Source organism: Calidris pugnax, unplaced genomic scaffold, assembly GCF_001431845.1.
Source record: "Calidris pugnax isolate Ruff unplaced genomic scaffold, ASM143184v1 scaffold133, whole genome shotgun sequence".
In the NCBI taxonomy this organism is placed as follows: Eukaryota; Metazoa; Chordata; class Aves; order Charadriiformes; family Scolopacidae; genus Calidris; species Calidris pugnax.
Genome location: NW_015090977.1, coordinates 6,350,139 through 6,377,235, shown reverse-complemented (window position 1 = coordinate 6,377,235; position 27,097 = coordinate 6,350,139). Strand labels below are relative to the sequence as shown.

Sequence of the window (27,097 nt, the reverse complement as noted above, 5' to 3'; positions counted from 1 at the left end):
CCCAGGGTGGTCAAGCCTCTCCAGCTGCATTCAGGCAGCCTCAGAGCCACGTGTCCCTCTTGTCTGGGAAAGCTCAGCTCCAGATGAAGTTCTCTGCCTCAGCTCCGATGACCTTTGATTAAAGACCATCTTCCCGACCTGGCCTTTCCTCAGTAAAAGATCTCCAATAGTCTTCTTGAGACAGTCTTGGGCCTGACCTTCACAACCAAGTGAAGCCAGGAATATTTTACATGTCTGTGTCTTGGCTGGTGAATAATAGAGTTGTCTGGGTTGGAAGGACCTTTAAGATCATAGAGTCCAACTATCAACCCAACTCTGATAACGAGTCCAACCATCAACCTAACTCTGATAACAACCACCACCAAATCATGTCACTAAGCACTACATCAACCTGTCTTTTGAACACCTCCAGCGATGATGCCTCAACCCCTTCCCTGGGCAGCCCATTCCAAGGCTTAATAGCCCTTTCAGTGTAAAAATTGTTCCTACTCTCCAATCTGAACCTCCCCTGGTGCAACTTGAGGCCATTTCCTCTTGTCCCATTGCCTGGGACTCGGAAGAAGAGACCCACCCCTGCCTCCCTACAACCAAGAACATGCGCTCGTAGGACATCCACACGCCTCCCCTGCTCACTGCAGTATCACTGACATCATGTTTTACTGTGGTTTCCTCATCAGAATGACAAAATTGGATTCAGACCAGTATCCCAGGGCTCAAAAGACAATGATGCTAATCCTTCCAGACACTGTCTTCATCAGAGCTGCTAATATATCATTTAAACAATTTACCAAACTAGCACCAGACCATATTCTCGATCTGGCTGCTGCAAGCCAGCCTCCCTCCAGCCTCAGTTTGCTCTTTTCTCCTTATGTCCTCCCTGCTCACCCCACGGCAGTTTTTTTTTGCTCTCAGCAAGAACCTCCTAAAAGCTGTCCTCAACCCAGGGCGTGTGGGCAACGCACTGCTTGCAACATACTCCAATACTGCTCAGGGAGAAAAGAAAAAATAAAATTTTAAGTGTCATTCAGGCCAACAGGGACTGTCCCCCGCTGTCACACACAGTTCTGGGGTCAGCAGTGGTGGCAGATCCCTGCTTGAACCTGTCCCCAGGCAGAAACCACAGCGACGATGCTGTGCTGCCTGCTGAACGGCCAACAGGGACTGTCCCCCGCTGTCACACAGTTCTGGGGTCAGCAGCAATGGCAGATCCCTGCTTGATCCTGTCCCCAGGCAGAAACCACAGCGATGCCGCCGTGCTGCCTGCTGAACACGCTCGTAGGACATCCACATGCCTCCCCTGCTCACTGCAGTATCACTGACATCATGTTTTACTGTGGTTTCCTCATCAGAATGACAAAATTGGATTCAGACCAGTATCCCAGGGCTCAAAAGACAATGATGCTAATCCTTCCAGACACTGTCTTCATCAGAGCTGCTAATATATCATTTAAACAATTTACCAAACTAGCACCAGACCATATTCTCGATCTGGCTGCTGCAAGCCAGCCTCCCTCCAGCCTCAGTTTGCTCTTTTCCCCTTATGTCCTCCCTGCTCACCCCACGGCAGTTTTTTTTTGCTCTCAGCAAGAACCTCCTAAAAGCTGTCCTCAACCCAGGGTGTGTGGGCAATGCACTGCTTGCAACACACTCCAATACTGCTCAGGGAGAAAAGAAAAAATAAAATTTTAAGTGTCATTCAGGCCAACAGGGACTGTCCCCCGCTGTCACACACAGTTCTGGGGTCAGCAGTGGTGGCAGATCCCTGCTTGAACCTGTCCCCAGGCAGAAACCACAGCGACGATGCTGTGCTGCCTGCTGAACGTTCTAATTTACCCATCTACATTTATTTTCTCAGCTGCTTTCCAAAGCATTTTCCAGAAGATCCTGCTGCTGAGCAGAGGGTGGAGGTGGGAGCTGTACCTGCCCCAATGCAGACACTATCACCCTCCTCTGCAGGGATCCCCTGGTTCCTGCTGGGTCCCACCGGAGCCGTGACCTTCTCCTGGGGGGGGGAGAAAGGAAGGGGATGGTGGAGAGAGGACAGACACGGATGGTTTTTTCCCCTCTGGAGACCTTCAGCTACTCTTAATGTGCAGCACATAAGCTTAGTCTACACTGTTACTGGATGATACCAACAGGAAATTGGAGTTTACCTTTACTGGACAAGTGCTGCTTGCTCCAGTTTGAGCTTCAGGCTGTAGCCAGCCTGTAAACTGCAGCAGCATCCTTTCCCTTGGGGAAAAAAAGGTGTTTTTTTTTCTTTTCCCCCCAGTCCTCCACCCAGATGAGCAGTGTATTTCTATCTGAGCTGAGAGAGGTAGAAGCTGTTTCCCCACCGCACGGGATTTAGCTCATGTGCTCTTCCAACTGTCAACATTCTATCTGAGCTGAGAGAGGTAGAAGCTGTGTTTCTCCACTGCACGGGATTTAGCTCACGTGCTCTTCCAAGCATCAACGGGATTTAGCTCTTCCAAGGGTTGAGGGAGCAGGTTATGGTACAAGAGCTGATTTACGGAGGGTGCTTTTTTTGCAGCCTGGATGTTTGGGTCCAGCCACTGCAGATCCCGGGAAATGATGATCTGTAAGTACAAGGGGGTAAATGCACACACCTATGGGAAAGAAAGTCCTGCTGTCACCTCCTGAGACCGTGTCCCAGCTGACAGCAAGCTGGTGGGAAGGTGAAGAGCTGGGTTGTGGTCAGGTCTGTCTGTAAATACAACTTATTTCAGGTGGCATCCGACCACCAGCAGCTTCATCAGACACTCACTATGCCATCTGTGAATTCCAGAACTGGCTTTTAGGGTGAGAGGAGAAGACGACAGCCAGGAATTGCAGGACTGTCCTCCCTACATAAAATTTTTATAGTTTCTTTTAATTCAGCCACTTATCTTCGTGCCTTCCCATCCCCATAGCGCGACTCAGCATTGCACAGGGATGAGTCTGACAGCGCTGCTGACGCAAGACATTTGGGCACATTTATCTTTCAGGCACCACCAAGAAAATAATGTCCTCGGGACGTGGTGTGAGAGGAAAGCCTAGAATTACAGCATCCCCTCCTGGGGCTGTCTCCACTACAAAGTCTGCCCACGTTAATAATACAGTTTGCTCCACCACAGGCAGCTTACGACTCCTATTTAATGACAGATCTTGTGCACAGAAGACAAGGACTGGCCAAGGCATCAGCCCAAATGCATGGTTAGGAGGGTGTGTGTATGCACAAAAAGCCTCAAAGGGTTAATGAGGCAGCAGAGCAGTTGCTTCAGGCGATTTATTTCCCCTTACTTTCACTGTAGGAACGGGGAACACTTGTTCCTGTGAGACCAGCAGTCACACCATGTTCCACACCACACAAAGGCAAGAATCTTCTATGGTGAGGAAAGAGCTTGGACCAGGAGACCTAAATGTTTCCCTGTCTCTTGAATCCTGCAAACAATTGGAAGACTGCACTTCCCACTGTGCATCACAAACCTCCATAGGGATGGAGATCCATCATTCCCACACTCTAGGGCAAGGTTTTGCTCTCTGCTGTGTTCTCCGGTAGAGAAATAGCAATTCCTGGGTCTTCTCATGGACCATTAGCTGCTGAAAGCAGGCAATGAAAAACTAAAAATACTTTCCCTGAAAATACTACCTTGGTAGAACTATAGAATAGGATCCTCCCTTCTTTACTGCCTGGTTTGTGATCAGGAAATCCATCTTGTGGTTGTTCTGTAGAGCCCATGCAACACCATTGCTGCACCTCCAAGACCCCAGCAAGCTGGGAGAGCTCTGATGGTTTAACTGGGAAAAGAAAGAGCAGGGATCCTTCCTCTGGGACACCTTTGCAGTGGCAAAGGCTTTGGTCTCAGGCACAGAAATAGCTCACAGCGAACAGGCAACAGCAGAGAAAGTGGTTGTCTCTGCCCGAGGAGAAGGGCTCAGGCTGCAATTCTCCTCGCCAGGGAGCTTCTAAAGGAAATGATTTTTCACTCAGGTGGTTAAAGGCTTTCTGCAGCTTCAGGCTGGCAGAGGAGGGTTGGGGCAGGGGTGTGCAAGGGGGATGCTAAAGAAAAGGATATGATTAGTTTATTCACGAAAATTTTCTGTCATTTGCCAGGAGCCAGAGGTTGCAACACACTGCAGGGGAAAGAAAACACAAACCAACTTTGCATCATACAAAGGAGAAAATGATTAAAATCCCATGCTCGGGGGGGGCCCAGAGTCTATTCCACCAGCCTGTCAGCTGAGACACCGCTCTGTAGGAATCTCCCTGCCACTGCTGCTTCTGCTCGACCAGCATCACCTCTGGGTTTGGCCACCTGGAAGTTCTAGCAAAGTCACAAACCCAGAACCCATCCAAAGGGTATCTGGCACAACATCCCACAGCAACGGAGTCCATCAGCCACAGGGGTATAACCTGACCCTTAAATAGTCTGGTTATTACTACATTTCAGTACTGAGGGGTGTAATCCCAGGTAGGAGACAGAAGGATGGCTGATGGGCAGAATACCTCTATTAAGAGAAATTAATATTTTTTTAAATTATTTTTATTTAGACTGACATATAGAGAACAGCCACCTCCTTCCTACCCTTTTTCTAGACCAACCTGATCTAGTCAAAGATATTGCTGCTCATTGCAGAAGAGGCTGGACCTTTGAATGTCCCTTTTAACCCAAGCTATTCTATTACTTTATGATTCTTAAGAAAGCAACCACATCTAGGGTGGAATGAGCTCAGCTGCTGAGAAAGCCCCCAGCCCTCCCCCACGCATGTAAAAACCATTTTCTTAGGCAAAAAACACAGCAAAGATTCCTCTCAAGCAGAAAATGCTCAATTGCTCCATTGCTCTGTTTCCATCCCTTCTTTCCCTGGAGAAAGGCAAGAAGCCAGCCTCACATTAACAGCAGCACTCCAGCCACTATCATGCTTTGGGAAGCTCCATCCTTACTAAAGCAAAGGTTAATTGTTCCACATTCATTTGCCAGACTTCAAGAGATGAGTTCTACAACATTAGGGTGAGTTTTTCATCTCTTTAATGCAATTTTTGCATCTCTGGGAGAAAGTCCGAGTTAAAAAGTGCCAAAGGCAAATATTATCTAATTCTTCTAATGGAAAGCTTCTAATGGAAAGCTAAAAGTCACTTTTCGCAACTGCTACAGAGTCAGAAAGGGTCTCAGAACAAAGCCACTTGAAAAGCAAAAATGTCTTTGAGCTATAATGGACTTTAATGAAGTTAAAGAAAACCACTAGCAGGAAAAGGCCAGAGTGCAGAGCAGCCAGGTGTCTGTCTTACAGACCTGGAAGGGCCTCCCCCACAGCCTTGTGCTCCATCCACTGAGCAATCACAGCAAACACGTGTCCTCCCTCGCTTGAAAAAGCCTTTGGTGGATCCCATCTGCCTAAAAGCCATTCTCAAATAAAAACATAATCTTTCAGAAAAGCACGGACTGAGAGTAATAAAGACAACTAAAACTGTACCAATCCGTAGAGGACACAAGCAAAGATTTACTCAGGGAATTTGAGGCAACTCAGGTTAACCCAGAATTACTGTTTATGTATTCAAACACCAAACACGATTAGCTGACATCTCCATTACTAAAAAAAGCCATCTGCCAAGCCAAGCACATGTTACTGAACCATAGCAGCAAATTATTTCTCCTTGTTGTCATTATCTCCTCTTTTCCTGGACCTCTCCCCTACTGCCTGCAAACAATTCCTGATGTTTCTGTAAGCTGAGCATTCCTGCTAGAGCCAGAGAGATGCTGAGCTTGTTCCAGATTCGCTCTTTTGGAGCTATTCATTACACTAAGAAATCACAGCACAAGTTTCATCATATAATATCTGGGGTGGAGAAATCAGGGGGCAGGGAGGGAGGGAGGGCTTTTAAGGATGCATCTTCACTAAAAACATAAAACCAACGAAAACCAGCCCCAAAACCAACTCAAGAGAAGCCAAGGGGAGAGATGCTAACAGTTTTTACTGTATGGGTATGCTGAAATCTCAATCTGCCTGGGCTCCACTGAGTTAAGCAGAGTATTTGAGTGGCCAGACCCTGCCTCGGTCACTCAGGAGAAGAGAGGGTTAAGGAACAAAGTCTGGAGAACACTATTCCATTGCCTGGCTGGTTCAGAAAGAACAGAGCCAAGTTCAGTGCAGATTTTATAGACAGACAAGTGACAACCCCTTGAGCAGACATCAGCTCCTGCTGGACACAGAATGCAATGCACATTTTTGGGGAACATTTGAGAATATAAAACTTTCTCATCTCTTGCAGCTCGGCCTACAAGCCCAGGAGTTCACCCTAGACTTATTGTCATATCCAGTGGGCACAAGCAGAACCCATCTTCACGTTTCCTCCTCCAAAAAAGAACCAACTTCAAATTGTTTTAAATTTTATTTAAATAAAATGAAAGCTATTGGACAACCCAACAGCATTTTGGTGTGGAAGTGAACTGCTAACTTCCAAAGTGTATTTGTTAGCCAGAGATGCCTGACATTTGGCCACAACAGACCCCGAGATCCTCAGAGCAGGTTGTGTCCCATGAAGTTTTGACTCAGAAGATGCATGTGGCCCATCACAGCCACTCAGGGCTCCTTGGGCTGCTCTGATGTGGCCCAGCTGCCCCCAGTCCCCATGGGGCTGCAGAGGGCAAAGGAATCAACCCCATCAGCTTGAGCCGAGCCAATGCTCTTGCCAGCAGAAAAATCTGCTCTCCGAGACCACAAAGGGCATTTGAGACTGCTCCTGACACCCCAAAAAGGAAACGTTACCCAGCTAACTTTAAATGGGAGCCACATTGCCCAGGATGTGCAAAGTCCAGTCCTCTGCAATCTCTCACTGCTGTTGGCCAGAGTCACCTTTGTCTTTTAGCTCCAGGGGTATTACTGGGGATACAGTCCCAACAGATCTGTGCTCAGATGCTTGGCTCTTCCACTATTTGATAGCACGTTATGCATCATACACACTAAAAAACCTAAACTCCCTTATAGAACTGCAAAATTAACTCAGTTTTCCCATGTTTTGCTTTATTTCTTTTCCTTCTAAGCCTCCCCCCTAAAAGCACTGCTCCTTTGTTGGGACACAAATGGTGACAAGCTCGATGGCAAACTTCCAGTAAGCAATGTTTAGCTTAAGTGTGGCATTTCGGCTTAAAATCATCAGGTACTCTATTCTAGATAATGAAAACAATGAGAGAAATGAGATGTGGAGAACCCATCCATCAGTAGTAGAGTGATCTCCCCCAAAGTTTTGCCCTTTTGTAAAAATAATTGCAGGTTCCTTTCTGTACGGAACAGGAGTTGGTGTCATATTCAACATATAAAAACTGGAGCACCAGGAGGGGAGTGACCAGCTAGGAGAGATTCTTCCAAATACTTGCAGAGTGTGTATGACCACATGCAACAAGACACTCTCTTCCAAGTTCCTCCAAAGCCCCAACACACACCATCATGGGGAGTATCACTGGATTAGAAAAGAATAATTGAAGATTTTTCTTCTATTTCCCTCCCATATTTGAGTTGCTCTCTCTGACCTCATTCTACTGCTCAGGATTTGGGAAACACTCTGGAATATGTTCTCTTGCATCAATGTGAAAAAAAAGAGAGATATATTGAGAAGACACAGCGTCCCCAACAACAGTGAACCCAACAGTTCAATGCCTGCTTGGTCCAGGCGTTCCCTTCCAAGGCCACTCTCTGTCCCACACCTCACCACCAACTCCATCCTCCTCCTATCTTGTCCTGAGCCTGCCCAGGAACACCTGGAAATTGCGTCCCCCCAAGATCCTGGATCACACCCGGCTTCACTCCATTTACCCAGACGCGTTCGCCCACCACAAAGTCTCCCAGGAAACCATCCCCTAAGGAGGGGACAAATCTTTGTCCTTTGCCTTTCTAGGGCGGGGGGGGCCCACGATCAACTCACCAGCACGCGATCTCCGAGCCGTAAGTCCTTCTCCCCTTTTTTCACCGACCCACTGTCCGAGAGGTTAGATCCGGACTCGTTGCCCGTCTTCATGGCGCTGTTGAGGACGCTCTCCCGCAGGGGGATGACGCGGGTGGAGAGAGGTGGCGTGGCCGTCCCCGAGTGCAGTGACAAGTTCTGGGCCGTCAGGGAGTCCACGGAGGGGGCGTCGCTCCCCGAGCCCTCGGCCACCGGCTGCCGGGTCAGCTTGGACGGTCGGGTAAAAATCCCCTGGAGCGGTTGGCATTCAAAGTACCGCACTCCACCGACGGAGCCGTCATTCTTACCCACCGGGTCATCCAGAACGACCCCTGCCCACTGGCCCGGAGCAAATTGCGTCTCCCCAAGATACTGGATCACACCCGGCTTCACTCCGTTTACCCAGACGCGTTCACCCACCACAAAGTCTCCCAGGAAATCATCGCCCACCTCGGCAACCTTTGAACCCGACTTCTCGGCGCTGGCGGTGGAGGCGGTACCCTGCTTGTGTAAAGGTGAGCCTGTGGATCAAGGGAAAAGAGGTTTTGGTATGAGGAGAAAATCCTAAAAGGCAGCCAAAACACCAGGAAAGGGCATTTGCACAAGGGGAAACATCTGGGACCGTGCCTTGGGGTGGAGGTTAAAACCTGCGCAACCCCGTTACTTACACATCTCCCTCAGCAGGGAAGAAACCTGCACAAAAATCCCTGTGCCCTGCCCAGTTCCTGCAGGTCTTGCACACAACACAAAGAACAAATCCTATGTCTTCACCCCCCTTTATAATGCCCACTTACCCCCCAGCCCATCCCAGCATCAGGGGGTATTTTGCCCGGCAGCACTAATGGGAATAAGCTCAAAGAGACAGGAGGTGTTTAAGTGCTTTGGGATTAAAAGGAGCCCAATGAACTGCTGCTTTGAAGAAAGATCCCAAAATCATCCTTTCACCAAAAATATAAAAAAAAAAACATATCAAGAAAGAAATAAAAGGGTGAGGTACTGATGTTTTAGTATCCAGTGCTATGAGAACTCCATGTGTCTGGGTTCAGGCAGTTAGTCCAAGCATTGGGAGTCCCACTAAGGGCACTAATAGCTCCTGTGGGACCACGCAGCTGCCTTTGGAAATGACTCAGTTTTCCCAGCTGCTGGTGTGTGCCCTTTGCTGGAGCAGAACCAGGCAGTGAGCAGACACCTGGGGTATGTTGAGTATAAACAGCACATCTATAAACAGGAAGCATCTACAAGCCCTTCCACACACAGCCTTCCTGGGGCTGACACCCCACGCAATGAATTCAATAAAATCTGCAAAAAAAAGAATGCTATTAGCCCAGCATCATAGAATCACAGAATCTTCTAGGTTGGAAGGGACCTTAAAGATCATCTTGTCCAACCGTGTCCAGCCCATGGAGCTGAAGCCAGAGCTCCGGCAACACTTCGCTGGGAGAAGGAAAACTGCAGGTGATGCTGGAAATTCACTGTCCTGCTCACATTCTTCAGTGCACCCTTGATGAGCCAAACTCTCCATAACACACAAGGAGAACCTAAAACATCACCAGCATCTGAAGGGGAACAAAGGCAACGCGACCAAATGAGTCTGCAGTGACCCCACTCTTGCTGACCCCGGTGTAAAAACTCTTATTACAAACTTTGGGCTTTCAGCAAAAAACAAGGACATATGGACTTCATTAAAGCTCTCTCAAGGCTAAAGGGGGAGGTTAAGTAAAGCCCTAAAAGAAACCACACAAGAGATGGAGGAAATAAGCTTGCAAAATAAGATCCAGCAGGTCACATACCCTGCACCTTCAGTCATCCTCAGCTCTTGGTGGCACTGAGGTCCCAACTCTCCTTGAGGTGGGGTGTATTAGACCCGGTCCCACATCTCCTGTGTTCAATTAAAGCTATCTGGGCTATTTAGCCAAACTCCAAGCTGAAATTTCTGGGTGCCACCAAGCAGAAAAGCTTAAAGCACACGGAGGAAGAAGTTTTTATTGGCTACCAGATCAGGCTGACAGAAAAAGCCTGAGCAGCTGCAGAGACAAGCCCAACTCAAGTGCTTATCTGAAATGAACTGTGAAACTGGTTCAGCCTCAGCCATCACTATTGCTCAGCCGGCACCATTTCTAGGGCTCTTTCAGAAGTAATGGGCCTGACAGATCAGGCTCAGCTCCTGGAAGAAGAGAAGAACATAAAAGCTCTCAAACCAAGATACTTCAATGCTTTGCTAAAGGTCTAATGTCAGAGGAAAGAAAAGAGCACCAGCACTGCAGTACTAGTGTGAAGAATCTACAGTTTCTGCTCAACCAGCTGCATGAAGAGGGATTAATTGGCACTTTGGTTCTCATTAGACTCCGGAGACATCACTCTTGACAAACTGTTATGGCATAATTGCACCAGTTTGTTTGTGGCTGCTGGAAGGTGGCAGCACCTCTGCCTGCTCTGAATCATAGAATCACAAGGGGTTGGAAGGGACCTCTGGAGATCATCTAGTCCAACCCTCCTGCCAGAGCAGGTCTACCCACAGCAGGTTGCACAGGAACTTGTCCAGGTGGGGTTTGAATGTCTCCAGAGAAGGAGACTCCACCACCTCTCTGGGCAGCCTCTTCCAGGGCTCTACCACTCTCACAGTAAAGAAGTTCCTCCTCATGTTTAGGTGGAACTTCCTATGTTCAAGTTTGTGCCCATTTCCTCTTGTCCTGTCCCTGAGCACCACTGAGAAAAGATCAGCCCCGTCCTCCTGACACCCTCCCTTTAACCTGCTCTGATCTAGGGCAGAGCAGGGGTTAACCATGATCATACAAACTCCTCTTATGACCAGAATCACCCCCAACCTGCTCACCAGGCTTGGGCTACAGCTGGACCAAGAAAGTTGGCCAAAATGGGTGTGTTCGATGGGCACAGAAGGTGCAGTAGCATAAATCCCATCCCCGACTGACCAGCTGAGCAGCAGCTGAGCCAGCTCCCCGGGAGGAACCATCGCTGAGCTGCCTTCTCTTGGTGCTTGGGCCCTGCTGCGAAAGCTCCTCAGCCTCACATGTTCTTCATTAACCAGTTATATTTTTGGTTTTGACAAATGCCTGACTTTCAAGCTTGCCTTCCTCTCAATCTTGTAAGAGTCAGTGCCTCAAAAGGAGCTCCGTTAGGGTTACAGCATTGCAACCAAGAGCCAAAGAACCAGTTTCACCTTAAAAACTGAAAAACAAAGGATGCTTTGAGCTTTTGAGCTTTACACAAGACTTTAAATAAAAAAAAAAAAGGGGAAGGAGGAAACAGGGGTACACCGATGTGAACCATAAAGACAACCATAAGCAGAAAATAAGGTAAATATTTTCATTTCAATGCTTAATAGCACAAGACAATAAAGCAAGTCAATTAAAATACAACTTGTTGGTTCCTGAACAGAATCTTTCAGTTTAATAGTTGAGTTAGGTTGATTGTTGGACTAGATGCTCTTTAAGGTCCCTTCCAACCTAGATGATTCTATGATTCTATGAATAGCCAGAGATGACTATGGGGGTTTATCAGCAGCAATGTCTGTGACATGTCTCTCTCTTTTCATGGGTATGAGAAAAAATTAAATTATATCCTGGTTTCATGCTCGGCAGAGTGCCGTGACACACAGACCTCGTGCCACTGATGCATTTGTGACAGATATATGGAATGTGCCAAGCAGAATAGCCAAATTCAACTATACCGACCAGGAAGTATAAGCACAGAAATTTGGGGGTTCTACATCTGTATTCACAAAAGATCAAAGCTGTTTCTCTAGTCCTACTGGAGCCTGAGTTTCAGCACACTAGAAGTCTTTATTAGGGCTGTCGGTTAATGATCAAGATACAGGCTCCTTTCACTCTCACAAACACCTCTGGAACGTGGCTGGGATAAGCAAAGCCTTGGGCGGTGAAGCTTGAGCAAAGAAAGGCAGGAAAGCTGCCCAGGGCTGAACAAACAACACAGCAGGACTTCAAACCACATCTAGACTCGCTGTGCTTCACTGCAAGAGCAAACACCTTCAAAAACTGACTTGGACTGGGGGGGGAAGAAAAAAAAAAAAAAAAAAAAGAAGAGTTCATTGGTCCCTTAGTGTAACATTGTGTTCCCCCACAGAGTCAAAATTTTAGTGGGACTTCATACACTTTGTTCATTTTAGGTGCCTGTCTGACAGGCAGGGCTACCAAACTATATTAATTACACCATCGCAGGGAAACAGTCTAATTACAGGCTCCCCAGCAGAGCAGTGCAGTCAGAAGCATTATTATTCTTTAGCATAAGGCAAATTATTCAAAAAGATAGGATTTAAGTGAGGAACTGCCAGAAGACTCACCACCTTCTTTATGGCCATGCTGTAGAAACTTGTACTTTACATGACCTTCATTACCCACATATAAATAATGACTAATCCTCCAATTTTCCTACAGTGCAGCTGAGAGGCTTTTGTGCAGCAGGTTTTCAGAGAAGCCAAGAGTCACTATGATCAAGTTAAACCCATTCTTCTTGGCTTCAGGTCTGATGGACCTGAGTGGACTAAGCTCTGATCCTCCCGGTCTGGGAGTCACCAGCCCTTCAGAAGGTAAAAGGTAGGGATGAGCAACTTGTCTTTGATCCCATGGGTATCTTAAGATATCCCAAAACAGACATCAGATGACAGCACCGCTCTCCAAGACCCGACATCTGGAGTTACCCACTATCCAAGCAGCTCTTACAACTCAGGGGAAAGCCACTCAAGTGCCCAGCATTCCTGAGCTTTCTCCAGCTTGCAGACACCTAAAGAGCTGGTCTACACCTGTGTCGTTTGGATTTGCTGTTTCTGGAGAAGAAAAATCTTCTTTTTGTAGTCAGACTCCCCAGTTAAACACCAACAAGTCCTAAGAAACTCAGTAGCAGCAAAGCGAGGGTACAGATCTCAGATACGGAGTTGAGAACAAAGCTACACAAGAGAAAGAAACCCAATGAAATGTAGACTATTCCCTATCCCAACCCAGATGATGCTGATCAAGAAGCCACACGAACTCTCTGAATGTAACTATTAGGCATCTAACTCAGCAGCTCACCTGGAAGCCAGCGATGGGGAAAGTCCTTTCGTCCTTGGTCCAGGAGGATCTCCCTCGGCTGCTCTGCCCAACACAAACCCCACTTGCTGGCTGGACTGTGCCAGCAGCTCCTCCCTCCCTTGTGCTGGGACCAGGCTCCAAGTCACAACAAGCAAGTAAACGGGACCTCTTCCACTTGGGCTTTCCAAGCTTTACAACCCTATTGTGTTCATTAGCCAGCTCATTCTTCTCAGTTTAAATGGTCTTCCTGTAGGTCACAGCTTTCAGGGCCGAACAACAATTTATAAATCAAAGTCATACGCAGCGTCCACTAAATGCTCATCTTATCTAACTCTAAATCTCTATTTTCCTTTCAGCTTTTGTAAAGCCCATGCATGACACATTAATAATAACCACGCCAGACCTGGCACTTAGAGCCCTTTTTTGCAGACTTGTCCCATCGTTTTTAGAGGTCCAGGGTGTCAGGGTACCCCCACACCAACAGGGCACTGATACTGTAGGAGCCAAACAAATCCCCATGAGCCAAGAGCTGGAGAGGTTAAAGGTTTTAACCAAAGCTTCAGCCTCTTCAGATGGCTCTTGTTACAGTGTCAATGAAAGCCACGTGTCTGAAATCCCTGGAAGCACAAGGACTTCTGCAAACAGGGGATGGACTTTTCCAGCTCTTGGAAACATCTGCTGTACGAAGGGGTGAAAACAGCTTTGTAAGGCAAAAGAGCAAGAAAACTCCCTTCAAACAGGATCTAAAAGTTGAAACAGGAGGAACAGAGCATTTGTGCTCTACAGCATCAGCAGGAATAATCTTGGGCACGTTTAGTTTGGAGAAGAGGAGGCTGAGGGGAGGCTTCATTGCCCTCTACAACTACCTGAAAGGAGGGTGTAGAGAGGTGGGGGTTGGCCTCTTCTCCCAAGGGAATGATGACAGGAGCAGAGGAGGTTTAGATTAGATATTGGGAAGAATTACTTTCCTGAGAGGGTGGTCAGGCACTGGAACAGCCTGCCCAGGGAGGTCGTGGAGTCACCATCCCTGGAGGGATTTAAGAAATATGTAGACATGGCTCTTCAGGGCTTGCTCTAGTGCCTGAGATTGTTGGTTTGTGTCTGTTTGTGGGGTTGTTTTTTTGGGGGTTTTTTTTGGGGTTTTTTTGTGGTTGGACTCGATGATCTCAAAGGTCCCTTCCAACCATGAAGATTCTGTGATTCTTTGCAGGATGCCCGATGAGACGCTCAGCCTCATGCTATATTTAACTGCCATCCACGTCCAGTGAAACCACCATCCCCTCACTCCCTCCACGTCTTTCGACCTCCCACAGCACTTCAGTTGCTCATTTCTTATCACCGAGCCACCAAAACAAAAGGGGAAGGAAACTCGCTTCTGAATGGGAGGAGGGAGAGGAAGAGAAAACTAGTTTAGCATGAGAAGCGGGGCACTGTGAGCGTTGCCCATGTATTTCCTACTCCCTGCAGAACCCTTTTGTAATGTTACTGCTCCCGAGACACATGCCAGGCACCCCAACTGCCAAGGAAATCAGAAATGCAACAGCCTGTTGCGTTGCCATGGGAATCGGGAGACAGGCAGTTAATTGATAAAATGGAGGCACATTAGATTTAAAAGAAAGAGGGGAAAAAAGGGGGAAAAAGAGATATACCAGAGTAATGTTGCATGCCAGGAAGGGAATGGAGGCACATTAGATTTAAAAGAAAGAGAGAAAAAAAAAGGGGAAAAAGAGATATACCAGAGTAGCATTGCATGCCAGGAAGGCAGGGAGAAATAAGAAAACACGTGATATTTACAAAAGAGCTTTACAATGCCCCCAGGAGAGGTCTTTTTCCTTCTCCATTTGAATTTTCAGAGGTTTTTTTACCCTCAAATCCCACCACATCACAAGACAGCCTCCCACACTGCACAGAATTGCTTGTCCACTCCCGGGCTGTGTTTCCTCTCCACAGCCATCAATAAGCTTCTCATCCACTGGGCAGCAAGAAAAGCTGTACCAGCCCGGCAGAAGCGTCGCTGTCACAAGACCTGAAGACACTACATCCTCATTTCATCAGTAGCAATAGATGTCACTAATTTTTGACAGGGCAGCATGCCTCACAGCTCGTGAGCATCTCTTGATGTGCATCCCTGCAACCCAACCAGTCAAAAACTCCAGTACCAGCTCTGCTGCCTCCCAGCCCGGGCAGGGCTTCAGGACAGTCCCGTGACCAGGGACTGTAACTCCCATTTGAAGCCAAGACAGATTTTTTTTAGCTGGAAAACCTCACTGCTGGTCACAGAGGTGCCAGATGAAAGGAATAACGTATGGTTTTACTGCCACAAGGATTGGGTGAGAGCTTAAAAGGCATGAGAGCAGCCTGGCCTGCTGTGTGGTTCAGTGCTGGAGTGGTGACATGGTCTCAGCTGGGACATCAGACTGTGCTCAGGGCTCCAAACACTTGTGGTGGATGATACTTCCCTATTCAAGGGACCACCACCCTCCAGTAAGAGCTGGAAAGTAGAAAAGCAGTATATTCCCTTTCCAACCAAGTACCCATCACCTCCTGCCTCTGTGTTTCTTACCCATCGCTCTTACATTGCAATTATTGCAAGTCTCTCTGAGCCTGCAGTACTATTTCACCTCCAGCCATAACACCACAGAAATTCACAACGTGGTGGACAGCAGAGCTGATTAGAGCTTCCCCTGCAGAGAATGGAAGGGAGAAAGACAGTCCAGAGGATCCATGGTCAAAGCTTCAGTCCCCACTGACTATGGGAGATGGTCTACAGGACAAGAGACAAGGAGGAACAACCTGCTGCACCCTCCAGGAGCTGGCACCTGCACAGGCAGGGAGACAGGGCTTTATTTGCCAGGATGAGGGGTAACAGCTTTAAATTGGAAGAGGGAAGATTTAGATTAGATATTAGAAAGAAATTCTTTGGTGTGAGGGTGGTGAGAGCCTGGCCCAGGTTGCCCAGAGAAGCTGTGGCTGCCCCATCCCTGGAGGGGTTCAAGGCCAGGTTGGAGGGGGCTTGGAGCAACCTGGTCTGGTGGGAGGTGTCCCTGCCCAGGGCAGGGGGTTAGAACTAGATAATGCTTAAGCTCCCTTCCAACTCTAACCATTTAATGGTTTGGCAGCAGCAGGGGCTGAGGGGCTGTCCCACGGGAGAAGGTCTGGGCACCTGCTCTACCTTCATGGCACTCTGTGATGGCAAGGTCTCACTACATCTATTTCTAGGTTCCCAGACAGGGACTGGAGCCTCTCAAAGCAGCTTGGATTACATAAACATGACGTTGCTGGCAATCAAGTGAAAGCCAGCCCACTCTGCCGTACCCAAATTCAAATTACGGAGCACAGCAACAAAGCAGCTGTTTTCTGAAAGATTTATCACAGCCCTTTCAAGCTGCGGGGCGAGGCAGAAAGAGAGAGGGATGAGGTGGCTGCAAGGGAAAGCAATGCTTTGCAGGACACAGCCAAATGCCCAGTAGCACATTGTGGGAGGAAGAAACCCGAGAGATTTATGGCTGACTTGGAAACAACAACTGAAAGCTCTGCAAGTTCAAAGCTGAAAAGTTGGTGCTGTGATCGCCTGTCCCGTGGGACTTCAACGCAACGACCGGCACAGAGAAAAGCTCTGCATCTGCCACCCTGGAAATCTATTGCCCCTGCTGTTCCCTGGAATAAACCCCACGGTGTGGATATTAAGATCTGATACAACGTCAGCATCACTGGCTCCGGCTGCTTCGAAGAGAGGAGATGTACCTAGAAAGAAACCTGCAATGAGGAGGGAGGGAAAGAGCAGAATAAGAAAGGGAAGAAGAATTATGAAGCAAAAGCGAGTGAGAACCGCTGCGAAGTCGCTTTGCGCTGAATGGAAGGAGATGCCCGTTGAGGCAGATATTTGTCTTCCCCAGGGCAGCTGGGAAGGGCACTGAACCTCACACAGACACCCTGAACAAAGGCTTTCTTATAAAGGTCTCATTCAAGAGGCTGAGGCGGGTACAAAATCTGCTCTGCCACGGGCGAGACGCGCGTTCTCGGTGCCCGCCGGAGACGGGAGGGACGGAGGACCCTGGGCTTTACCAGCCATGCTAGACCAGATCCAGTATCACTCTTAAAGAAAACAAACAGCAAAGATATGTATCTGTTACACGTGAGGATTTTAAGTTTTTCAAATAAACAATGGCATTCAACAAAATATGCAAAGCAGACAGGTTTTGGCAGCACAGGGCACTGGGGAGGCGAGTCACTAGTAGAAAAAGCACAAGATTTCTTTCACTGAGGGATAATTAACTTGCAGCATATGGATGGATCTATTCATCTCAAGATTACAGTCTTAATTTTTACATAATTATTATTTTTAAAAACCATAAATATAATCTTTCAACATCCACGTTTCAATACCCTATTCAACGTTTTCCAGTCTGAAAACAGGGCCCATCTATATCAGCTCTGGAGCAGCATCCTGTTTTCCCAGAAAATAATGAAAACAAAAAATCCCACAATTTGAAGGGCGTTTCAGGTTTGACAAAAAGAAGGGCGCACCCATACCTTTCTCCCCAGCTTGTGCCACCCCCAGCCTCTAGAAAAAAAGTCACAGACACATCTGAAAAACGAGTACTATGCTGAAGTAACCCCCTGGTGTATTACAGAATAATACAAGCTTCATTCTTTTGTAAATAAATAATGAAATCAGTTCAGCTAGAGAACACTCCACTTGGAAGCCTTATTTATTTCACTCAGCATAGCTTATTCTAACTAGAGGATATATTTTTTTCACTTAAACAAGCCCTTAGCTGTAAATATTCAATAAATCCTGTCCCACCAGCCCCATATCTAAACTGGGTTACCTTTCCAGACCATTGCAACTGCTAGAAGAGTTAAGGACAGAAAGGAATGTTAGAAAGCAGCCCCGAGAATGCCATCCAGGGGAGATGATAGACTCACAGGGAGGGTGAGTTTCCTTCCCGCAGCCCGAGCGATGTGCCGGCGAACGCAACCTCCCCTCCAACCACCACCACCTCCTCCTCCTCTCCGGCTGCGGAGCTGTAATCACACCATATGGTCAGCTCCTTTATAAATCCCGCACAAAGCTACCTTCTTAGAGCCTTTTCTTTTCAAAGAAGCACGGAAAAGGCTTGGGAATGAGCTCGGTCTCAGCCCGCCATGGCTGCAGAGCCCGGCACGTACGTCCGTGCGCAGTTGTGCGCCGTTTCTCAGGCTGTGGGAATCTGCAAGGGACAAGCGTGGTTTTGGGGGCTGCTATTACGGAAGCGAAGACAGCTGCTCTCACTGAGCTGATCCGGTGACAAAAAGAAAGAAAAGGGAGGCAGACACAGGTCTTTAATGAGACATTTATAAACGATTTCCCAGGCACAGCACTGGCACTAGCACAGAGAGAGGAGCAGTCTCAGGACACCTTCTGAACTGGAGAAATTTATCTTGAGTACCAAGCATTGTAAAGGGCAGCCAAGCAAAGCAGAGTGCTTTCTCTCCACCAGAAAAAAGCAATCAAGCAGCAGGGTTTTGAGATTTCACAGACTTTTTTAAGCGTAGGACTTTTGCTCAGGCATCATTCCCACATAAAACTCACTCGGGTGGATGCTGGTGCCGTTCCTAACCAGCTCCAGCATTAACTGAGGGAGATGAGCAGCCAAGCAGGACATTGCTCAAGCAGGTGCACACAGAGAGGCCATTGACGTATTCACTCAGAAATGATGGAATTAGCTCACTACCAATAAAACGTAGAAGAGAAAGTACCAAAAAAATGGCCTGGCTTAATCCATCAAGGGAGTAGTTACTTTCTGATCGGAGTGGAGCCAGACCAGGGGATCAGCAGCTCCAAGAACAACAGTCAGTACCAGGAAGGTGATGGAGGAGAAGTTGCTGTGTGTGCAGAGCTCAGGATATGTATTCACGGGACACAGCCTGAGCAGCCACGCACAAGCAGAGTGCCCATCCATCTACCAGTCCAGGGAAAAGGAAGGTTAAATGACCAGGAGAAATGATGGAATTAGCTCACTACCAATAAAGTGTAGAAGAGAAAGTACCAAAAAACCAGCCTGGCTTGGTCCATCAAGGGAGTAGTTACTTTCTGATCGGAGTGGAGCCAGACCAGGGGATCAGCAGCTCCAAGAACAACAGTCAGTACCAGGAAGGTGATGGAGGAGAAGTTGCTGTGTGTGCAGAGCTCAGGATATGTATTCACGGGACACAGCCTGAGCAGCCACGCACAAGCAGAGTGGCCATCCATCTACCAGTCCAGGGAAAAGGAAGGTTAAATGACCAGGAGAGAGATTAGTTCATCTCTGACTTTGGCATAGGCTGCCTTTGGGCATAGCACGTACCCCAGCAACGTAACAAGCATTATAACCCTCTCTTATACCCTTGCAGTGCTTGGGTAATCTGGTTTCTCCATTCAAGTCAGATTAGCTCTACTGTAGCGCAGTATTTTCCCTGCCGTGACAGCTGAGGAGCCAATGCTGCTCATACCTGTGCTCCTGCTGCACCAGCAGCATTTTGGAGGCCCACCTGCCCCCAGCTCAAGCCTAAACATCCTTAAACCCAAACCAGGCATGCATTGGCACAGCTGGAAGTTGCAAGCTCAAGTAGCAAGTGCTCTGCTGGCACCTGGGAGGTCTTCCCCATGTGAAGGGCTAGACATGTCGCAATAGACCACGTCAGTAAGATCTTCCCTACTTTTCCCTCAAGTGATAACAACCTCTCATTTCCACCTGCTGAACCTCAGAAACACTTCCTAGGTACAAGCAGAAGCTTTTCTCTGAGTTTCTGATATTACCTTGCTCTGTTTCCCTCTGGCAGGAGTCATCTTCACAGTGATTGCTCTTTGCAAGAGCTCACAGCCTGCAGCCCTGAGAGGTGCTTGCTCGTGCCCTGTCTGCAGCTAGTCTTGGGGGGGAAAGGACAAAAATTTAACACCCGAGATGCAATAACACCTCATCAACAAGCTAAGAGAGGCTCGTTTTCAGTGCAACCAGCTATCCTGGAAAACAGCAGAGTTAAGCATGGCATTAGTTGGACCACTGGGCTGGTAGCAGCAGAAAGGCTAGCACCACGCTTTCTGTCTTCTATGTAGGCTTTTCTTCTCTTCTCAGTAGAAACACAACAGCAATACAATTATACCATCCCTTTGAACCATCCATCCAACTTGCCTGAAAGAGGGACGCTTTAGGGGCCATCTACAGCACCCCCAGGATCCCAGGGGAACCGTAGGAAAGGTTCCCAAGAATACATCTTCAATTAAGACCCACATCTCTGAATTGCCAAACAAACTTGTGCACAACCCCAGGGCTGCACTCTGCCAAAAACACAGCTTTGATTCATTACTTCATCAGCCATTTATTTTTTGCAGCCATACATCCCTGCGCAGCTCGTGCAGAACATACATCTCAGCAGAGGTCACACAATGGCCTGATTGTACACGGATCCACACTACGCAGAACCCAGAGTTCGTTGGGCTGTTTGTTTTGCCTAATCTTATAAAAAGGATATCTGAGAGCAGATTAACACTGAGTCATCTACTTTATTGCAAATATCTGGCTTAAACAGCTAAGTACCCAATTCAAAAGGCAGTGAGCTGTACATGAACAGGCACTGTTTGCAAAAAACCCAAAACACTTATGTGCAGCTGAGGTCTACTTTTTTTTTTCTTTGAGAAAAAACCAACCACGATGCAGATCTGACCCTACAAAATATCCGAGCTGTGCTATGAACATAGAAACCCACTGCAGGTAAGTCTCAGAACTGATATTTTATACTCTTTCAGAGGCGATGGTGGGCCCAGTGACAAGGGATGGTGGTGGCGAAATCCATAACGTGAGATCATGGACCAAGCTGTGGGAGCTGCCCAGATGAGCTGGACAAAGATCTCCACACGTGGTCCCACCAGGTACACAGTGTGCTCCCACCAATCAAACCAGTAAGATGTACTGGCAAAGACACAGTGAACTACCCCTCTCTCTTATGCCACTTCTTCAAAAGTTTATCAAACCATCAATTTTATGCTTTTATCCTCTGGACACACCCAGCCAGGGCAGCAGTCACTCGGTGAGGATGAAGCCTCCAAGTCCTTTCTTGGGGTCAGGGTTTTCTCAACATCATACATTCCTTATTTGAATTTTCTTGTTCAAGAACTGCATCAAGCCTTTCTAATTTCTGGCAGGTTTGGGTTTTTTTTTGAGCAAATACCTCCAATTATAATATTCTGCAATAAACAGGACTGTGAAACAAATTATACAGCAACACATCAGGCTCCTGTCATCTTCAATGAGGTGAATCCTAAACAACTGTAGAGGTTTAAGGGTGAATTAAGACCAGAAGACCCCAAATGCAGGACTGGGCCATCAGCCCTACATGCTCAATGACTTCATGCCCTCAGCCAAATGACAAATGCACTAATGTTTACAAAAGCAGCACTTTAGTCAATGAAAAGGACTAAAGGAAGCGGCGTCAGAGGGGGAAGCTGCTGTTCCTGGTGCCAGGACCGGGAGGGCAAAAGGCCAGAAAAACCTGCTGGCCAGGATAACTCTTCACTTTCACCTCTGACTCACAGGATGACATGGGGGAAGACCTAGTTAAGTTCTGTAAATTGTCTTGTGTGGTAAAACATGGGAAACACCGGCCTACCTGAGAGCCCCAAGCCTCACCAGCAGTGGTGAAGGATTCAAAGTGTCTACAACAGAGGTTTTGTATGTGCGTAGCAGGCTTATAATTACAGAAAGTGAGAATGACTTACAGCTCGTGCTGGGTAGGAATTCATCAAGCAGCTTGGGAATACTCCTGGAGCAGCAATTAATGCCTGTGTAACTGTGCCCTGCAAACGAGAGGCCTGCCAGCACCGGAGCAACTCCTGACTTCTTGGCGTAGGTTTGGTTTTTAAGAGGCTCTCGAGGCAAAATTCATCACTGCCTTCCTCTGCCATCCTTTAAAATCCCCACGCATGAGTATTTCCCTTCTCACAAGGAATTCTGTAAACAAACTGTGTGAGTAAAGTGCTTCTGCTGCATCCCCCAGGTCCTCCCCGACCCCGACGTAGCGCACAGGATACACATTGACTCCACTAGGAAACAGCATTGCCAAAACGGCCACGTTTGGTAGCAGAGAGACCATCAGCTGTGTTCTGAATGGAGCTGCTTAAGCCCCAGACAGCCCAATTGTGACAACTCTTATTTTTATAGCATACGTGGAGTTTTCTTACAGATCTCGCTATTGCATAAAAAACAAGTTCTTTCTTAAAGGAATATTACTTCCTAGCAACTTTATTTAAAAAGTAATTAAATATCCTACTGAGAAAGAAAAATATCTGTTCTCCAAGTATTTTAAAGGCCTTTGTGGAGCCCAGTTCACCCATTTAACTGCTTGCAAGGAGGATGCTCGTGTGCAGGGTCAGCGTGTGACGGTTAAATCCCCCCAATAGCCAGTACTGTGTAGCAACAGCCTGATGCCGCTGTAATCCTATGGATTCTCATCCCAAATCCATCTATGCCAAAGGGAATCTCCCCTTTGATTTCAATGAACCTTGGCTCAGGCCTCTAATGATTAATCTGCTCTTGCGAGATTAGTCCAATTGTTTGAGGCAGAACACGCAGGAGCCGATTCTGCCCCGATGCCACATCCCTTACTCCAACGGGTGTAAAAACAAGTGTACTGAAGTTACTGTGGACTTACACCAGCCCAGCTGAATAGGATTTGGTTCATTATATTCAAACCACCATAAGCTGAACATCTGTGGGACGCAGATTTTCTTTGCCTGCTGTTCTGCGAGGAGCTGCAGACAGAGAGAGCAGGAGGGCGTCTGACCTCCATATGCCTGCAGCGTGTGCCCGCATCTCCTTCCACAATGAGGGCGCTGAATATCAAGGATTAACTATATCAAATCCTTCTAAGAGCATCTCATGATTAAGACAATTAAAATCAGACTCCGGCTTGTCTCTAGATGTCACCTGTAAAGCCGATTAAATCAAGATTGATTCCATGCCCTTTCGTATGGCTTGCAATGCACCAAACCACCTCTCCTTGGGAGAGGAACGTTGCCAAAGGTCCTTTTCTTCTTCAAGGGGGGAAGCAGAAGGGATGGCGGAACCATCACCTCCAAAAACTCCCTAGAAAACTCAGTACAAACACATTTCAGACCCCAGGATGGCAGGCAGAGTGGCTCATGAAAGGGAGGTGTGAGCTGAATACAAGCCCTGTGCAAATAATCAAAGGGTTGGTCCACAACCACGGCCAGAAACATTTGGTTTCTAGACAGGCCACAGGGATTAGAAGCAAATATGCCGGGTCTCATGAGAGCATCAGTGACCACGAGCCAACAGATTTGTACAGAGGGATGTGCCTACGCACAGGGCACTTCAGTCACCCACAGTAACGATGAAGGAACAGGCTCAGGCTCTAACAATCACTCTGGTGGTTGTGGCAGTTCTTACACCTTGGCTGAAGTGATCATCAGCCACCACAGCTCCTCTCCCAGCATCCCTTCTCCATTTCAAGCTGCACATCAATCCTAAACCAGCAAACCAACAACTCCCACGTGCAGCTTTTTTCCTGGGCAGCCCTTGAAAACACACTCTTGTTCTCTTTCAGATACCTGATAACTTCTTCAACAGACAACTGTGTGCACGCGGATACCCTAAACTGTTACTGCTAATTGCTAGATAATCTGCTAATACCATAGTAGTCAGAGGCACTTCATCTTCAAACATGCTCCTTGGCACTGCCCCATTCCCCTGGGAACTGAAGATCCTGCGCACACAGACCCGTTAAGATAAATTAAGAGCTAATCAAACCCCATAGACCCCGATGTGGTGGTTCCAGCAAGGATCACCAATCTGACTTGAGGACTTTCCACTCCCACTTGCAGCATGGATGGAGCTGAGGACAGCTTGGATGAGAGCTGACAATACCAAGCGCTCCCCAAGGTCTGAAGCAAAACATGCAATAAACCAATGTTTGCTAGAAATAATAGCAGCCTCTGGCCTCACAATGTGGGGACTTTTCTCTCAATTTGCCAGTGCATAACACCCCAAATTCATATTTATCAAGAGCCACAAAGCCCATGAATAGGCAAGAATTAGCTCCCTGTGTCTGTGCCAGTCAATCAGCTCCGGTCACTGCAATTCCATTTCTTTTGTTTCAGACAAAAGAGTAGTTTAGTGTCTTTCATATTTTATTTGGGAATGAGAATTAATAGATCGATACAAAACCAAGCAGCTTCAGCAATATTTCTCGCAGCTTAATGAAAAAAAGCCTATGCTAAGACACTGCCAAAGCATCAGTGATTACCTGAGAATAACCCACCCAAGCTCTCTCTTATTACCGAGGCATGAATTCCTCATCAAGGACACCTCACCTCTCTCTATTTTACTGCAAAATAATCCCAGAGGCAACAGAAATTACTTCTTATTGCTACGCATCCAGCCAATTTACTCCAACAAAATCCTGAGAAAATTTAAGGGCAAACAACTGATTTCCGAGTTAATTTACCAAGACGCTGCTGTTAATCCTGTTGCAGATAAATAAAAAAAGAATGGAGATTTCCCACTGAGGAAGGTAAGACCAAGCACTAATCCTACAGAGGAGCTAAGGTGGTGGTGAGATTTACACTGCTTGGGCAGAATTCAGGCAGGTTTAGCTCATTAACAATGGGGCCTTAATGTACGTGAAGAAACTTTTTTGTATAGAATTGCTGAGTCTCTGAAAGTAGAAGCAGCCCTCAGAAGGCAGCTGCATTTCTAGAAGACAAATCAGAAGGCAAAGTTAACTCCACCCCTCACAGAAGACTCAAAACCCTATTCAACCCTGATGAAAAGATCATACCACAATATTTTCATAGGAAATTTCCTTTAATTGCAAATGGGGACCTGGGATGTAACTCATGGAGCCCAGTCTGTTTGACCCTCTGATGGCCTCTTCTCCTCAATTCTCTGACACTAAGAGCGACTGATCCCATTCAGGATGGGGAGACAGCTCTGATCACACATCCCACCTGGGCTGGACCCGCAAACCCACCCCAGATGAACATCACCCCACCTGAACCCATCCCCTGACCAACCTGGAGCTCATCCCTTGGCTACAGCAGTAACTATGCCCCAGGACATAACCAGCCCCAGCTGATTAGGAGCCAGGAACCAAGAGCAAATAACTATCCCAATAACTACCACAGCTCAGGCTAATAAGCCCTCATTACAACCTATTTAGTTTAATTACCCTACAGAGCTGGTCGTCTAGTGCTCTTTAATGGCCCTGTGAGCGCTCCACTCTGCTTTGCTTTTATTTTTGTTGAACAAAAGCATCATACAGGGTTTGCCAAGGTGGACGTTATGTCAGCAAATATTAATAGTTCTGTGCATTTATTTTTCATAAAAAAAATAACGTACATATGCTCACGTGAAAACAAGAGCGCATTCCCAGGCTCCTGGCAATGCTGTGTAGTTGACCTATGAAAGCATGAGTTTTGGCAATAAAAGTGGGCACTCGCTGAAAAACAGTTTTGATACCCACAGCCATGCCTAAATATGATATTTGGGTCCCAGATACTTGCACCTGCCCATTCAGAAAGACAGGATCCATCTGTAAAATTCAAAATCTAAGCTGGATTCAGGCTGGACACATTTAAGTTCCACAGAAAATGTAACAGGTTTGGGCTTTTTTGCCTGCAGCACTGAAGTCTCAGTGTTGCCCAGCTCCATTCACAAATATTAATGTCTCTTTTTTCCCCTCCCCCTTTTGCCAGAGTTCTTTAATTGAAGGAGAGATTTAAGAACCATAAAAAGCACTGCAAATGAACGCCAGGGCCAGCTGACAGCAAAAGGCAGTGTGAAAGGCAAGACTTTCTCCTCTACCCAAAGTTACTCTAACCCTGCTCCTCGCAGACAAAAAACCACTCTGAAATGTGAACGCTCCCCTTCCCAGCGACCTTCACCTGTTCCACCAGCTGGGAGGGAATGTGTGGGCCCATTATTCACGGCTCCCATTCTCTCCATCTCCCAACTCCAAGCAAAAGCAGGCTTTTCCAGGAGGAGGGTGGGAAAGAAACCAAGACACAGGAGCTTTGTAAGTAACAAGCAATCCAAAATATTCTATCGAGCCCTTTACCAGCGACCCACACTGTTTGTGCAGAAACCTCTCTTGCACATGGGGCTGAGAGCAGTAACTTTCTTTACTTGATGGATGGGAAATAAGCCAACACATTTGTTGGAAATCCTCTGCTGAGACAGCTAGAGATGAATTTTCAGTCTGGTTTCAAGGAAAATAGTTATCACAAAGCAGCAGAACTCTTTTTTTTTCCATTGTTCCAGCTTTACGGGAGAGAAGGGAGGGGGGTGGTTGATGTGGACACCTCTCATTGAGGCTGATGATTTCCAAGAATCCATGCCAGGTACCAGTCCCCCACTGACTTTCAGTGGAAGTGACCAAAAAAAAAAAACCACCAAACCCAGACCAAGCCAATGGACTTAACCCAAATTACCACCACAAAAAGCCCTTATACCTCATGGGCCTTTGAAAGTGCCAGCTCTGGTAGGAGACATCGTAACTCTCCACTCCAGGAAAGTTCAAAGAGGACACTCCATGAGCTGGTATAATAAGTTTTGAGGAAAATAATTGGATATAACGAGCCAGTGTGTCATATACGCTATAACTACATCATATTTGGTCTCTATGGAAACCTAAAGCCACGGATTGTGAAATTATATGTGCATGCACACCCAGCATCTCAAATCTACATCCATCCTCTGTTCTGCTACATAAGATGTGAGTTATCAAGACTACATGGAAGCGTTTAAGAGGGTACATCTCCCCTGCCTGGGAAAGGAAGAGAGATAAGAGATGGATGAGAGACACTTGACTTCCCACAAAAGAACATAAACAGAGCGCCAGGGGAAAAAAGAAAGAAGAAATCAAAGCATCTTCGTGTATTTCATTCTGAGACTAAAGGAAAGTACTTCTACTTGCATTTTTGCAGACAAGACTGATCAGTTTATGGGAAGGTAGGAGGAAGAAAGAGTGAAGCCTTCCAAAATCCATTTGCATCTAATGACAACTCTCTGGTGCAACTGGAGACCAAGCACCTTCTTTTGACACCCAACCTGGGAGATATATCCTAGATACAGGGTCTTTCTGAGCCAGCTCC

At 47.1% G+C, this 27,097-nt stretch overlaps 1 protein-coding gene across 2 annotated transcripts in view; it reads right to left on the bottom strand.

Annotated features, from left to right (window-relative positions):
- CLIP2 (CAP-Gly domain containing linker protein 2) overlaps window positions 1-27,097 on the bottom strand; it is an 86,076-nt gene that overhangs the window by 35,111 nt on the left and 23,868 nt on the right. For both annotated transcript variants that reach the window (XM_014953312.1, XM_014953313.1), the window contains exon 3: window positions 7,904-8,442. In XM_014953312.1, coding sequence (XP_014808798.1) covers window positions 7,904-8,442 — 539 coding nt within the window. The remainder of the gene's footprint in view (window positions 1-7,903; window positions 8,443-27,097) is intronic.